Below are 12049 nucleotides of genomic sequence, written 5' to 3'. Positions count from 1 at the left end.
TACTGGGCAGTGTACAGGGATCCCCCACCCGACTGGGGTCAGGCCACTGCCTGGTGGCTGAGCCACCCTAGTGCAGGCAGTTCAGGGACACGCAGGGTGCTGGGGGCCCAGCACTGGGGTCCTCGAGGCCTCCTGTACCCTGGCTGCCCTCCCAGCAGAGAAGCAGGCTTTCGCCCATTTCATGGAAAGCACCTGTGGCTTTGTTCTTCATGCTGAGCCGGCCCCCTCCCCAGATGGCTGCCAGCCCTCGCACCGCCCCAGCTGACCCAGGAGGTTCCCTGGAACAGGTGACCTGGCTACCCAGACACGATGGCAGCCCCCACAGCTTTCACTGTTCCTTTTGCATGGGCCTTTCTTGGCATAAGACCAGCCGCCATCTTCTTCGTCTGTCCCCTCACTCCCTTTCCTTCGTCTCTGTGGCAGCAGCGCCCCCAGGCCCTTGGCTGTCTGGGCTTCACTCCCTCACTGGAACCACCATGGGGCCTCAGCCCTGGGCGCCTGGCAGACAGGACGGTCCCATGGCCGGCCGCGCTCCTGAGCATGTGTTGCTGTGCCTGGTTCTCTAGTAACTGGTGCCTAGTCTCCTGGTGGCCACTCTGACCTGTGGGTTATTTAGTGGTATATTATTTAATTTCCAAATATTTAGGGATTTTCCAGATATCTGTTACTGATTTTTAGCTTCCGATATGGTTAGAGAACATGGTATGTGTGTTAATTCCTAAGGACACACACCACAGGGAAATCACTGGGGTCCCTCGTTTTACAAGCTGGGGAAATACTGGGTCATGAGGGCCTGGCGCCAGCTCGGGCCCACTCCCCAGCAGGGCCCAGGACGGCATTCCTGCCTGCACACTCGCTCATGCTGCTAGTGAGGTGCCCAGCCTGGAGTGTGGCATTCCCGAGAGCCCCAGAGGACCCCTAACTCCACTCCTCAATGCGTGATGTCAGGCCTGAGGGCCGGGGGCTGGGAACAGTTAGGCGAGCTCCGCACCAGCTTCCTGGCCTTCCAGCCTGGCGGCCCCTTCTCAAAGCTGTTGGGTGGCAACTCGGCTCAACCAGCTTTACCGGGTGAGGCGGGGCCTGGGGGCTCCCAAGCCTGCAGTTATGAGGCTCCAGCAGCCCACACGCTGAAGTGCACAGTTCAGGGCAGATTCTGCTGCCCATTGTCCGTGGATGGGGGGCAAGCTGTGCCCTGCCGTCACTGGTGCTTCTGAAGCTGGTTTGGGGGACCCTGGGAGTGGCCTCAGTCCTCACGTGCATCCTGGAGAAGAGCAGGGGTGCCTCGTGACGAGGATAATGATATCGAGCGACACTTCTGAAAGGGACGCTTCTCCCCCATGTGCAGCTGGGTGGTGGCCGGTGCCATGGCCCCTGGCAGGCTGCAGTGGCCTCCTGGGTTCCATAAGGTGGGCTGCAGCCCTTTCGTGACCAAGGCGTGTGCTGGCCATGCTGTGTGGCTGTGTGCCCCCCTGCACATGCCCTGCCCCGCTGTCCCGAGATGCTGGCAAGGGCAAGGGTGTCCACACAGGACAAAGCATGCCCTCCTGAAGAAGCCTCCAGAAACCTATGACCAGGTCAAAGCGGCTGGGTGTGGTCTGGCCTCATCCAGCCTCCTGGGGGTCTCTGCTGTCTTCTACTTGCCAGGTGCCCGGGCTGGGCCTCTGGGGCATTCTCAGGACCCCCGGCCCCCGGCCAGGCTGGGAGGGCTGGGAGGTCTGAGAGCAGTTTTCCTCTGGAGGGCAGAGGACTTCCACTTCCGCCTGCCTCTCGGGGCCTCCTGGGCTGGGCGAATCAGAAGACAGGCCACCAGGGACTGTCCCCCTGTGGGAGGACTGGCGGGACTGTGGAGTTAAGCCATCAGGAAGTGCACAGGCGTCCGGCGCGCTCCTCCCTCCCTGCAGCCCCGGGCAGCATCTCCCCGAGGCTCCCCGTCCCAGGCTTCTGGTGCGTCTGCCGTGCAGGTAGTTCCTGGAAGACCCTCAGGTGGGTGGGTCTGGTACTTTTCTGGAAAGTGACCAAGAAGGTCGGCGCCAGCTTCGTTCAGGATCCTGGCGCTGATCCCCGCAGAGCAGCATGAGGCTTCCCACAGGCAGCCAGGCAGCCTCCGCGGCGCTGCCCCATCCCTTTCATGGCCACTGGGCGGAGACGTTCATTTCAGTGGCATTACGGTGGCAGGTGGGACCCTGCATTTCAGGCTGGGGAGGCAGGAAAGGGGCCCAGTGTTCCCAGGACTGTCCGCTGTGTGGCCGGTGTTTCTATTCAGCCCCTTGTCTGTCAAAACTGTCCTGAACGGGGTCACAAAGTACAGTGGGAAGTTGAGATATTCTTCAAAAAACCAAGACCAAACACTTCAAAAGACCAAGTGTCTCCAGGAGTAGTGACCCAGCTCCTTTAGGCTGGAAACCAGCATTTCCCAGCGGGGCTGGAGGCTGAGGACCGGGGACCTGCGTGGGAGGCAGGACCATGTGGTGGTTCCCAGCCTTGCCCCAGTCCCAGTCCCAGAGGGAGTGGCTTTCAGCGGCTGAGGCTTCCGCCGCGCTGGCAGAAAGGGACAGCAGTGCCTGGTCCCAACATGGGTAGTTCTCTTGTTTCAGCCAGTGGGATGGGGGTCGGGCCTCATCTGGGGCAGGAGGAGAGTCCAGAGATTCACTGGTGCGCAGCACCTAAGAACCTGGAGAAAGCAGCACTCCTGGCCAGCCAAGGGCAACAGCCCCTCCCAAGGTTGCGGGGCCACCAGGGAGTGACAGAGACACGCTCCTGTGGGCAGCTCTTCCCGGCCAGTGCAGCGACCCTGGCAGCTGTGGCAGGGCTAGGTGGCCACTCTTGCATCATCAACAGCCGGCCGTGGAGGAGGGAGGGAGGGCACAGCCCGGGATGTGAGCAGGCGTCGGTCAGGGGAATGAGGAAGTTCCACCAGAACCGGCTCTCCCAGCTGCTGCCCTAGTGGGAGGGTCATTGGCCAACCTGCTCTCACCCAGCTTGGGCTGGCCGTAGTGCCAGGCAGGTGCCCACAGCTCCTCCACCCATGGAGGTGGCTGCCCTTGTAGGCTCCAGGGCGCGGTGGGAGTGTCCAGGAGGCAGAAGCCAGAGGCGGGTCATGCTGTGGAGGCAGTTCCTCTCTCAGACCCCATCTGTGTCTCCCCCGCTGCATATTTGGGTGACACGGATGGCCAAGGGGCAGGAGCAGGGGCTGGGAAAGGCTGTGGAGGGGCCCTCGGCTGCTCTGGTGGGGAGCGGGTCACTGTGTCTCTGCCGCCTCCCTGGGGGATCCAGCGTGGGGATGGGACATGGAGCTGGGCACCTCTCCTGGATGCCCCTGGGCTGACCCCCTCGACAGCCCTGATGAGAGCCCTGGCCCAGCGTCTAAGAAGGAGCGGGAGCCGGGCCTGGGTGGGGGCAGGAGCTGGCGTCACTCTCAGCGGCTGCCCCACACCCCCCAGCCTGCCTGCGAGGCCATGTCGGACTACGAGAACGACGATGAGTGCTGGAGCGTCTTGGAGGGCTTCCGGGTGATGCTCACCTCGGTCATCGACCCCTCGCGCATCACGCCCTACCTGCGGCAGTGCAAGGTCCTGAACCCCGATGATGAGGAGCAGGTGCTCAGTGACCCCAACTTGGTCATCCGCAAACGGAAAGTGGGTCAGTGCTGCCCCGCAGGCCCCAGGCCCCAAACCCAACCAAGGAGCCCGCTTGGAGGTGGCTGCACGCTCTGCCACCCTGACCCTCGACCCCGGGAGAGCCCTGCCTGGCTTTGCCCCTGGCCTCCCAGTGAGGCCCAACCTCAACCCTGGCACATGGCCACCCTGTCCCCCAGCCTCTCCTGCCAGCTCGGTGCTGCCAAGAGGGGCAGTGGGGCTCACACCACATCGGGGGCTCCTGAGACAGCCAAGGGACGGGTGGGCAGCACTTTGTCCCCAGTCTAGTACGAAGATCCACAGGGTGCCTCACCCAGGACCCAGACCACAGCACACCTCATCTGCATCCCAGCCTCCACCTGTCCCTGCCCCCGGGCCCACCCACCCCAGCCCTCTGCCTCGCCTGTGCCCCGCCCCCAGTTAGGCCCCTCTGGCCCGCAGGTGTGCTCCTGGACATCCTGCAGCGGACCGGCCACAAGGGCTACGTGGCCTTCCTCGAGAGCCTGGAGCTCTACTACCCGCAGCTGTACAAGAAGGTCACGGGCAAGGAGCCGGCCCGTGTCTTCTCCATGATCATTGGTGAGTGACGGGGAAGGCGGTGGTGGGGGCGGGCAGTGGTGCTGGGTCCTCTGCCAGGCCCCCATCCCTAGGAGCCCTGAGCTCCTGCCACAGCGCAAGGCGTGATAGAGCTGGGCCACCGGAGAACACAGGCACCGTCTAACGCTGGCGCGGCCCACAGACGCGTCCGGGGAGTCAGGCCTGACTCAGCTGCTGATGACCGAGGTCATGAAGCTGCAGAAAAAGGTACAGGACCTGACCGCGCTGCTGAGCTCCAAGGATGACTTCATCAAGGAGCTGCGGGTGAAGGACAGCCTGCTGCGGAAGCACCAGGAGCGGGTGCAGAGGCTCAAGGAGGAGTGCGAGGCCGGCAGCCGTGAGCTCAAGCGCTGCAAGGAGGAGAACTACGACCTGGCCATGCGCCTGGCGCGCCACAGCGAGGAGAAGGGCGCCGCGCTCATGCGGAACCGTGACCTGCAGCTGGAGGTGCGCCCACTGCCCCCGGGGAACCAGGCCCCCCTTGCCTAGTCTGGCGGGGTCTGCAGGCTGGGGCGGTCAGGGGTGGCTCCGCGGGTCTGTTGTCACCGCCTGGAGGGGATAGCCGGGCTCACCGGACCTTCCGCAGATTGACCGGCTCAAGCACAGCCTCATGAAGGCCGAGGACGACTGCAAGGTGGAGCGCAAGCACACGCTGAAGCTGAGGCATGCCATGGAGCAGAGGCCCAGCCAGGAGCTGCTGTGGGAGCTGCAGCAGGAGAAGGCCCTGCTCCAGGCCCGGGTGCAGGAGCTGGAGGCCTCCGTCCAGGTGGGGCCGCAGGCAGGGCGGGTGCAGCCCGGGCAGGACAGCCAGGGCCTTCCCAGCCAAGCCATTGCCTTTTGCCCCCTTCAGGAGGGGAAGCTGGACAGGAGTAGCCCCTACATCCAGGTACTGGAGGAGGACTGGCGGCAGGCGCTGCGGGACCACCAGGAGCAGGCCAACACCATCTTCTCCCTGCGCAAGGACCTCCGCCAGGGCGAGGCCCGACGCCTCCGGGTAGGAGGGCAGGCAGGGCGATGCGGCTCCTGAGGCCAAGCCACGCTGGGTGGGCTGAGCTCCGCCCACTCTGTGCCTAGAAGGTGGGGCCTGGGGACTCCTATGGCCTCCCCCCACATCCCAACTGGCCTGACCACATGCTCCTGAGCCCCTGCCCCGAGTACACCCCAAGGGCCAGAATGGGGGGCCACAGGCCTGTGGGGGCTGAGCTGCCGCCCCTTGCAGTGCATGGAGGAGAAGGAGATGTTCGAGCTGCAGTGCCTGGCCCTGCGTAAAGACTCCAAGATGTACAAGGACCGCATTGAGGCCATCCTGCTGCAGATGGAGGAGGTTGCCATTGAACGGGACCAGGTGGGCACCTCACGGGGCGGGCAAAGCACCCCACTCACGGGTGGGTGCACAGGGCCACACCCCTTGAGGGCAGTTGTCACGGAGTTTTTAATCTTTCTTGTTTTTGAGATGGGGTCTTGCCGTGTCACCCAGGGTGGCTCAAACTACTGGCCTCAAGCAGTCCTCCGGCCCCAGCCTCCCAGAGCGCTGGAGTTGCAGGCTAAGCTGCCACACCTGGCCTGTTTTTTAAATGACAGAAGTAATATTTAACATTAAAAAAAAGTAAACAATGATGAAGTCAATACTTCCCCACCCCAGCCTGCTCTCAGGGAAAACCATGTTCAACCTTCCGGCTCCACCTTACAGACTTTTACCTGTCATCCATCTATCCATCCATCCATCTATCTATCATCTATCTATTTATCTATTAATCATCTATCATCTATCTATCAATCTATCTATCATCCATCTATCATTTTACCTGTCATCCATCTATCCATCCATCCATCTATCATCTATTTATCTATTAATCATCTATCATCTATCTATCAATCTATCATCCATCTATCAATCATCTATCAATCAATCATCTATCATGCCATCCATGTATCATCTATCTATTATCTATCACCTATCTATATATCTTTTTGATTTTATTTTACAAAAATGAAAACATTCTGTTTTGTTTTACCAGTAGCTTTTTTTAATCTTGAAAAAAAACTTGGCTGGACACAGTGGCTCTTGCCTGTAATCCTAGCACTTCGGGAGGCTGAGGCGGGCAGATCACTTGAGCCCAGGAGTTCCAGAGCAGCCTGGGCAACATGGTGAGATCCCAACTCCATAAAAAATACAAAAATTGGCCGGGCATGGTGGCTCATGCCTGTAATCCCAGCACTCTAGAAGGGCAAGGCAGGTGGAACACTTGAGGTCACGAGCTCAAGACCAGCCTGACCAGTATGGTGAAACCCCGTCTCTACTAAGAATATAAAAATTAGCTGGGTGTAGCGGCGGGCATCTGTAGTCCCAGCTACTCAGGAGGCTGAGGCAGGAGAATCACTTGAACCCAGGAGGCAGAGGTTGCAGTGAGCTGAGATCACACTGCTGCACTCCAGCCTGGGTGACAGAGCAAGACTCCAACTCAAAAAAAAAAAAAAAAAATTGGCGTGGTGGTGCATGCCTGTGGTCCCAGCTATTTTTTTTTTTTTTTTTTTGAGACGGAGACTCGCTCTGTCGCCCAGGCTGGAGTGCAGTGGCGCGATCTCGGCTCACTGCAAGCTCCGCCTCCCGGGTTCACGCCATTCTCCTGCCTCAGCCTCCCGAGTAGCTGGGACTACAGGCGCCCGCCACTGCGCCCGGCTAATTTTTTCTATTTTTAGTAGAGACGGGGTTTCACCGTGTTACCCAGGATGGTCTTGATCTCCTGACCTTGTGATCCGCCCGCCTCGGCCTCCCAAAGTGCTGGGATTACAGGCGTGAGCCACCGCGCCCGGCCTGTGGTCCCAGCTATTTAGGAGGCTGAGGCTGCAGCAAGTCACCATTGCGCTACTGCACTCTAGCCTGGGCCACCGGAGTGAGGCCTGCAAGGCCTCGAGTGCTACATGCTGTGAGCTGGATGGAGCGTCACGGGGCAGGGCTGTGTCTGCTTCCTATGCCCCGTCCTGAGTCCCATCCTGGAGGTTGTCTCCAATGGACACCACTGCTTCTTCGGCAAAAGTCTGGATGGCAGTTTGTCCACATCGGGAGCCTTAAAACGAGACCCCTGGGGCCATAAAGCAAGCCCTGGCCACCATGAGAGCAGCACAGGCTCAGAGCTCCTGTCGCGGCCCCACCACAGCCTCACTCGTGCCTGGCCCACCCCAAGATGGGGAAAAAAGGGCAGATCCAGTCATGCCCCCATGGGGGTTGGTGTGGCTCCCAGGGCGAGGGCTCCCACCGGGCTGTGCGGGAGCACGTTGGCCAGGGATTAGGGAAGCTGCCAGCCGTTGCTCCAGTCCAGGCGGCAGGGGTTAGGTGAGGGCCTCCCAGCCTCGTCTGCAGGGGTGGTCAGGCCGTCTGTTTTCACGTTCGCTCCTGTACCTACCTCAGCATCCGCAGTGGGGATGGGGTGGTAAAGAGTGCTGCGCTCATGAAGGAGTTTTAGCCATGGACAGTCAGGGTCTCCATATCAAGCCGCATCCAAAATTTATCAAATGTGCACGTGTGTATGGCGGGGGGGAGGGCAGTGCACAGCACATGCTGTGTCCACCGGGGGTGCAGGCTTGGGAGGAGACAGAAGGGCAGCAGGGACAACTGTCACCTTTACAATCCCTCAGATGCTGACTTCATGTTCACAGAGCACACAAAGGGAGGGGCTGTGGCCAGCCTCCACACCCAGCGGCTTGACGTCCTCCGGGGCCTCTGTTCGGAGCTGGGCGGCCAGGCCGAGGGCCCAGGGCGAGCTTGGGGGCCTCACTGAGGGTCGGCCTTGCACTGTCCCGTCAGGCCATCGCCACACGGGAGGAGCTGCACCTGCAGCACGCCCGGGGCCTGCAGGAGAAGGACGCGCTGCGCAAGCAGGTGCGGGAGCTGGGTGAGAAGGCGGATGAGCTGCAGCTGCAGGTGTTCCAGCGTGAGGCGCAGCTACTGGCCATGGAGGGCAGGCTCAGGCGGCAGCAGCTGGAGACGCTTGTGCTGGTGGGTCTGGGGCCTGGGGCAGGGAGGGGAGCCGGCGGGTGGGACGCAGGGCCGGGGGAACATGGGTCTTCCCAACCCCACCCTCCTCTGTGACGCCCCCCACCTAACCGAACCCCTCCTCGCAGTGGGGTGAGGACACAGGAGCAGCTCAGGGCCCCAGCAGGAAATGGGGCTGCAGGGCCGGCGTGGGGGCTGGGCCTGGCCATCAGGCAGCCTAGCATATTGTTCTGGGCATGGAGGGGGCCTGGCGTGGCTAAGGGCATGCCCAGGGCTCCCTGGAGGATCCCGCTCTGTGCCCTGCCCACCCTGTGCCTGGGGAGCCCTCTGCCCCCACAGCCCACCCACCCCATTTTCTACGACCACAGAGCTCCGACCTGGAGGATGGCTCACCCAGGAGCTCCCAGGAGGTGAGTGAGACCCCAGCCGGCACGAGGCTGGCCTTCCTTCACCTGGGGTCCTGGCTGAGCCGCCACCAGGCACAGCCCCACACTGCCCGTCACGTGGCCCTGCTCAGTGGGCTGGGCTCGGTGGAGGAAGAGCAGGTGGCCAAATGCTAAGGCCTCCGAAGGCTCAAGGGGTAAGGCAAGGCATGGACAGTGCCCAGCTCCTGCATCCTCATGGCGGGACCTTCCTGGCTGGGCTCCCCCACGTCCGTCTGCTGAGCACCTGAGTCTCTGAGAAGCTCTGTGCACGGGGTGATGCCAACGGCCACACCCAGCTGAGGGCCAAGGGCTGGGGTGGGCAGTGTGGCCGGGTCCAGTCCTTGGCGGAGTGACCTAACGGGACATCTCGCCTCTCTTCGGAAGCTCTCGCTCCCCCAGGACCTGGAGGACACCCAGCTCTCAAACAAAGGTGAGGTGGGGACGACAGTGCACCCGGAGGCCTCCCGGCTGCCCCAAGCGAGGCCCGTCTTCAGCACAGGCAGCCCGTGCCGCAGTGCCTGTCTCAGCCCCCACAACCCCACCCCACAGACGGAAACTAGGGCTGGGGATAAGTAAAATGGCCAAGGTCACCCAGAGAACAAACTACAGAGCCCAGTGGAATCCAGGCCCAGCTGGTGGGATAAGTGTCCCTGGGGTGGAGAGCGTGGGGCCCCTCTGGCAGCCCCCCGGGGTGCAGTGGTGAGCAGGCCCACTGTCCCAGCTGCTCCAAGCTTCCTACTGGGCAGAGGGAGGTGGTAATGAGCAAATGCCCAAGGGCACAAAGCTAGAAAGTGGGGTGAGACGGGGCCCCATGTGGCTTGAGGGACAGGGCCGAATGCAGGGGTGGCCAAGGGCCTGCTGTGTCCCGGTGCAGTGGGGGTAAGGCAGTGGTGGGGGCTTCTAGCGGGCAGGGCAGGCCCCCTGTGCCTCTCTGGGGGAAGAACTGGGGTGGCTGGCTGGGAGCAGCCCCCGAGTGCCCAGGAGCGGGTATCGGTGATGGGGTAGGTGTTTGCTCTGAAGGTGGTGTCAGGTGGGAGTCGGGGAGGGCCCAGCAGAGGGGCCCTGGGAGGCTGCATGGGAGTTGGACGAGCTTCCCAAGCACCAGGCTGTGGCCTCCAAGCAGAGGCGGAAGGGGAAGGAGGAGCTGCAGATGGGGAAGTGAAGACCAGCACCTTTGGCCGCAGCCCAGACCACTTGAACTTGGGGACGCCAAGCCCCCATGTAGGCACAGAGGCGAGCAGACCCAGGAATCCAGCTCAGGCACTGCCCCCATCTCCCTGGGTGGCCGTGGCAGGAGTGGGGGCAGGCACGAAGGTCCGAGGGTGAGCAGGGGAGGGGCTGGCTCTAAGGAGGGGCTGCCAATGGCCAGGACAGCCCCAGCCTGGCCCTCCCCACAGCGGGGCTGAGACTAGACATGCATGGTTTCTGTCCAAGGGTCCTGACCCCTGGTCTGCCCAGGTCCTGGTGGGTTCTGATGGGGTCTAACCACCTGAAGGTTCTCTCCCAATTGTGCAGTACCCCTGCCCCCGCCTCAGGAGGACGCAGACAGCCACTGTAGCTGTTCCCAACTCTCTCCCCAGGGCCGCCATGCCCACAGATGCTTTGGAGTGATGGGGGACAGTGCTGCTCAGGCCAGGGTTTAAGCTCCCCTGAGGTCTGGGAGGCCTTCCTGCCTGGGGGGGCAGCCAGGTTGGGGGAGGGATGGTCATTGGCAAGAGCGCTGGGCCTGGGCTGGCATCTGGCAGCATCCTGGAGCAATGAATGGGCAAGCGAGGCCATAAGGCCTCAGTCTCATCTACAGAAGGCAGAGTCTACACTGGACCCATGTGGGGACCCCACCAGGCCCACAAGGTGTCCGCAATGCCGGGGAGGGGTAGGGCACCCTTGCTGTATGTGGCCCTGCAGGTGGGCAGGCCCCACAGGCACGACTCTCCTTTCCAGGATGCCTGGCCGGTGCGGGGAGCCTGGAACAGCCCTTTGCAGCTCTGCACCAGGAACAGCTTTCGCGGACCCCTCATGTAAGGCTCCCTCAGGGTGGGGTCCCCCCAGCTGTGAGCCTCAGGGTGACCGATCACAGGGAGGGTGGCTCCTTGCCCTAGGCACCCCCTGCAGTGGCCCCGACAACGGCTGAGGGGTGACCACAGGGTCTCTGCCCTCAGTGCTTGGGGTGCAGTGTCTGGGACACGAAGTGGATCCCCCTCCTTTCTTGGGTACTGCAGCAGCTTCGGGGGGCTTGGAGGTGGATGTGCCTGGTCCTGGTTTCTTTGGGGCCTTTACAGTGGATGCGGCGTCAACCCTGAGTAGGTGAACACAGGAGTCCTGAGGGCAAGGACTACCTCGGGCTTTGTTGTAGAAACAATGGCCAGGAGCCCAGGCCGGAGCGTGGCTTGGCCTCCTGCGTGTGTCTTGGCATCTGAAATGCAGGCTACCCACACCAGCTCACTCCCCGGGTACAGGCAGGTCCCAAGCGTGGCGAGCTTGGCGCTGAGCTGAGGCTGTCTGACCTCCTCGCCTCCCCACCAGTCTGCAGTTACCCGGGCCAGTGGGGGTGCGAGAGAGAAGGGAGGGTGCCCTCAGGGGAGCCGTCCGGAGCCCAAGCCTTTCCCCTTCTCCAGGACGCAGGCCTGAGCAGCGGGGAGCCGCCTGAGAAGGAGCGGCGGCGCCTCAAGGAGAGTTTCGAGAACTACCGCAGGTAGGTGGGCGGCCCCCAGGCTTCTCCAAAACGGGCTGGGGAGCTGCAGCCGGGTCTGCGCCTGAGACACGTGTCTTCGCAGGAAGCGCGCCCTCAGGAAGATGCAGAAAGGCTGGCGGCAGGGGGAGGCGGACCAGGAGACCACTGGCAGCGACAACACGGACACTGAGGGCTCCTAGCCGCGGCAGCGCAGGCCCCGTCCAGGGCACACCCACCGGCCCGGCCTCCCGCCACCTGGGGGTGCCGACGCCCTGGGGCGCAGACTTCCCAGAGCCGTCGCTGGCTTAGCCTGGAACGAGGAATCTGGTGCCCTGAAAGGCCCAGCCGGGCAGCCTGGCGTTGGGGCTATTTGTTAAGCGGTACTCAGGTTGAGGAGGCCATGCGGGTGCTCGCCACCCCCATGCACACGCCATCTGTGTAACTTCAGGGTCTGTTCTATTTCACCATGTAACACACAATACGTGCATGCATTGTAGAAGTGTGAGAAAACACGGCAGCTTAAATAAATAAACAGCACGGGTGACCCGCATTCCCGCTCGGACACTCGCGCGCAGCCCCGCGGCCGTCCCTCCTCGCTGCGGGGCCTCGGTGTCCTCGGGCTGCGAGCTGCACGTGGACGCCGGGCCCCATCAGGCCGCCAGGGGGCCGCAGAGCGCAGCGCGACCCCAACCCGGAGGACGGAAGCCCAGGAAGGCCGCTTCCGCCT

At 62.5% G+C, this 12049-nt stretch overlaps 1 protein-coding gene across 4 annotated transcripts; it reads left to right on the top strand.

Moving 5' to 3' along the window:
- Positions 1-69: 69 nt before the first annotated feature.
- Positions 70-11904, top strand: CARD9 (caspase recruitment domain family member 9). 4 transcript variants are annotated; one of them, XM_008005638.3, is made up of 13 exons: positions 70-1983; positions 3441-3639; positions 4077-4214; positions 4375-4679; positions 4819-4998; positions 5083-5226; positions 5452-5577; positions 8038-8229; positions 8595-8636; positions 9036-9081; positions 10593-10669; positions 11267-11343; positions 11426-11904. In XM_008005638.3, the coding sequence occupies exons 2-13, from the start codon at positions 3456-3458 to the stop codon at positions 11520-11522; spliced, it is 1608 nt and encodes a 535-aa protein (XP_008003829.1). In that variant the 5' UTR covers positions 70-1983; positions 3441-3455; the 3' UTR covers positions 11523-11904. The 4 variants fall into 4 exon arrangements, with proteins under 4 accessions (XP_008003829.1, XP_072878201.1, XP_072878200.1 ...); XM_073022100.1 differs by having other exon boundaries at positions 70-1944; positions 11426-11664; XM_073022099.1 differs by having other exon boundaries at positions 70-1961; positions 11426-11664.
- The last annotated feature ends 145 nt before the right edge of the window (positions 11905-12049 follow it).

The sequence above is a fragment of the Chlorocebus sabaeus genome, chromosome 12, assembly GCF_047675955.1.
Source record: "Chlorocebus sabaeus isolate Y175 chromosome 12, mChlSab1.0.hap1, whole genome shotgun sequence".
Lineage (NCBI taxonomy): Eukaryota > Metazoa > Chordata > Mammalia > Primates > Cercopithecidae > Chlorocebus > Chlorocebus sabaeus.
This window is presented reverse-complemented; position numbering and strand designations above follow the sequence as displayed.

Bases quoted from the DNA above. Each gene is read 5' to 3' on its own strand.
- CARD9 (XM_008005638.3), top strand. From the start codon at position 3,456: ATGTCGGACTACGAGAACGACGATGAGTGCTGGAGCGTCTTGGAGGGC. The intron at 4,215-4,374 runs GTGAGTGACGGG...CGCGGCCCACAG, and splicing joins TGTCTTCTCCATGATCATTG to ACGCGTCCGGGGAGTCAGGC. The intron at 4,999-5,082 runs GTGGGGCCGCAG...TGCCCCCTTCAG, and splicing joins AGCTGGAGGCCTCCGTCCAG to GAGGGGAAGCTGGACAGGAG.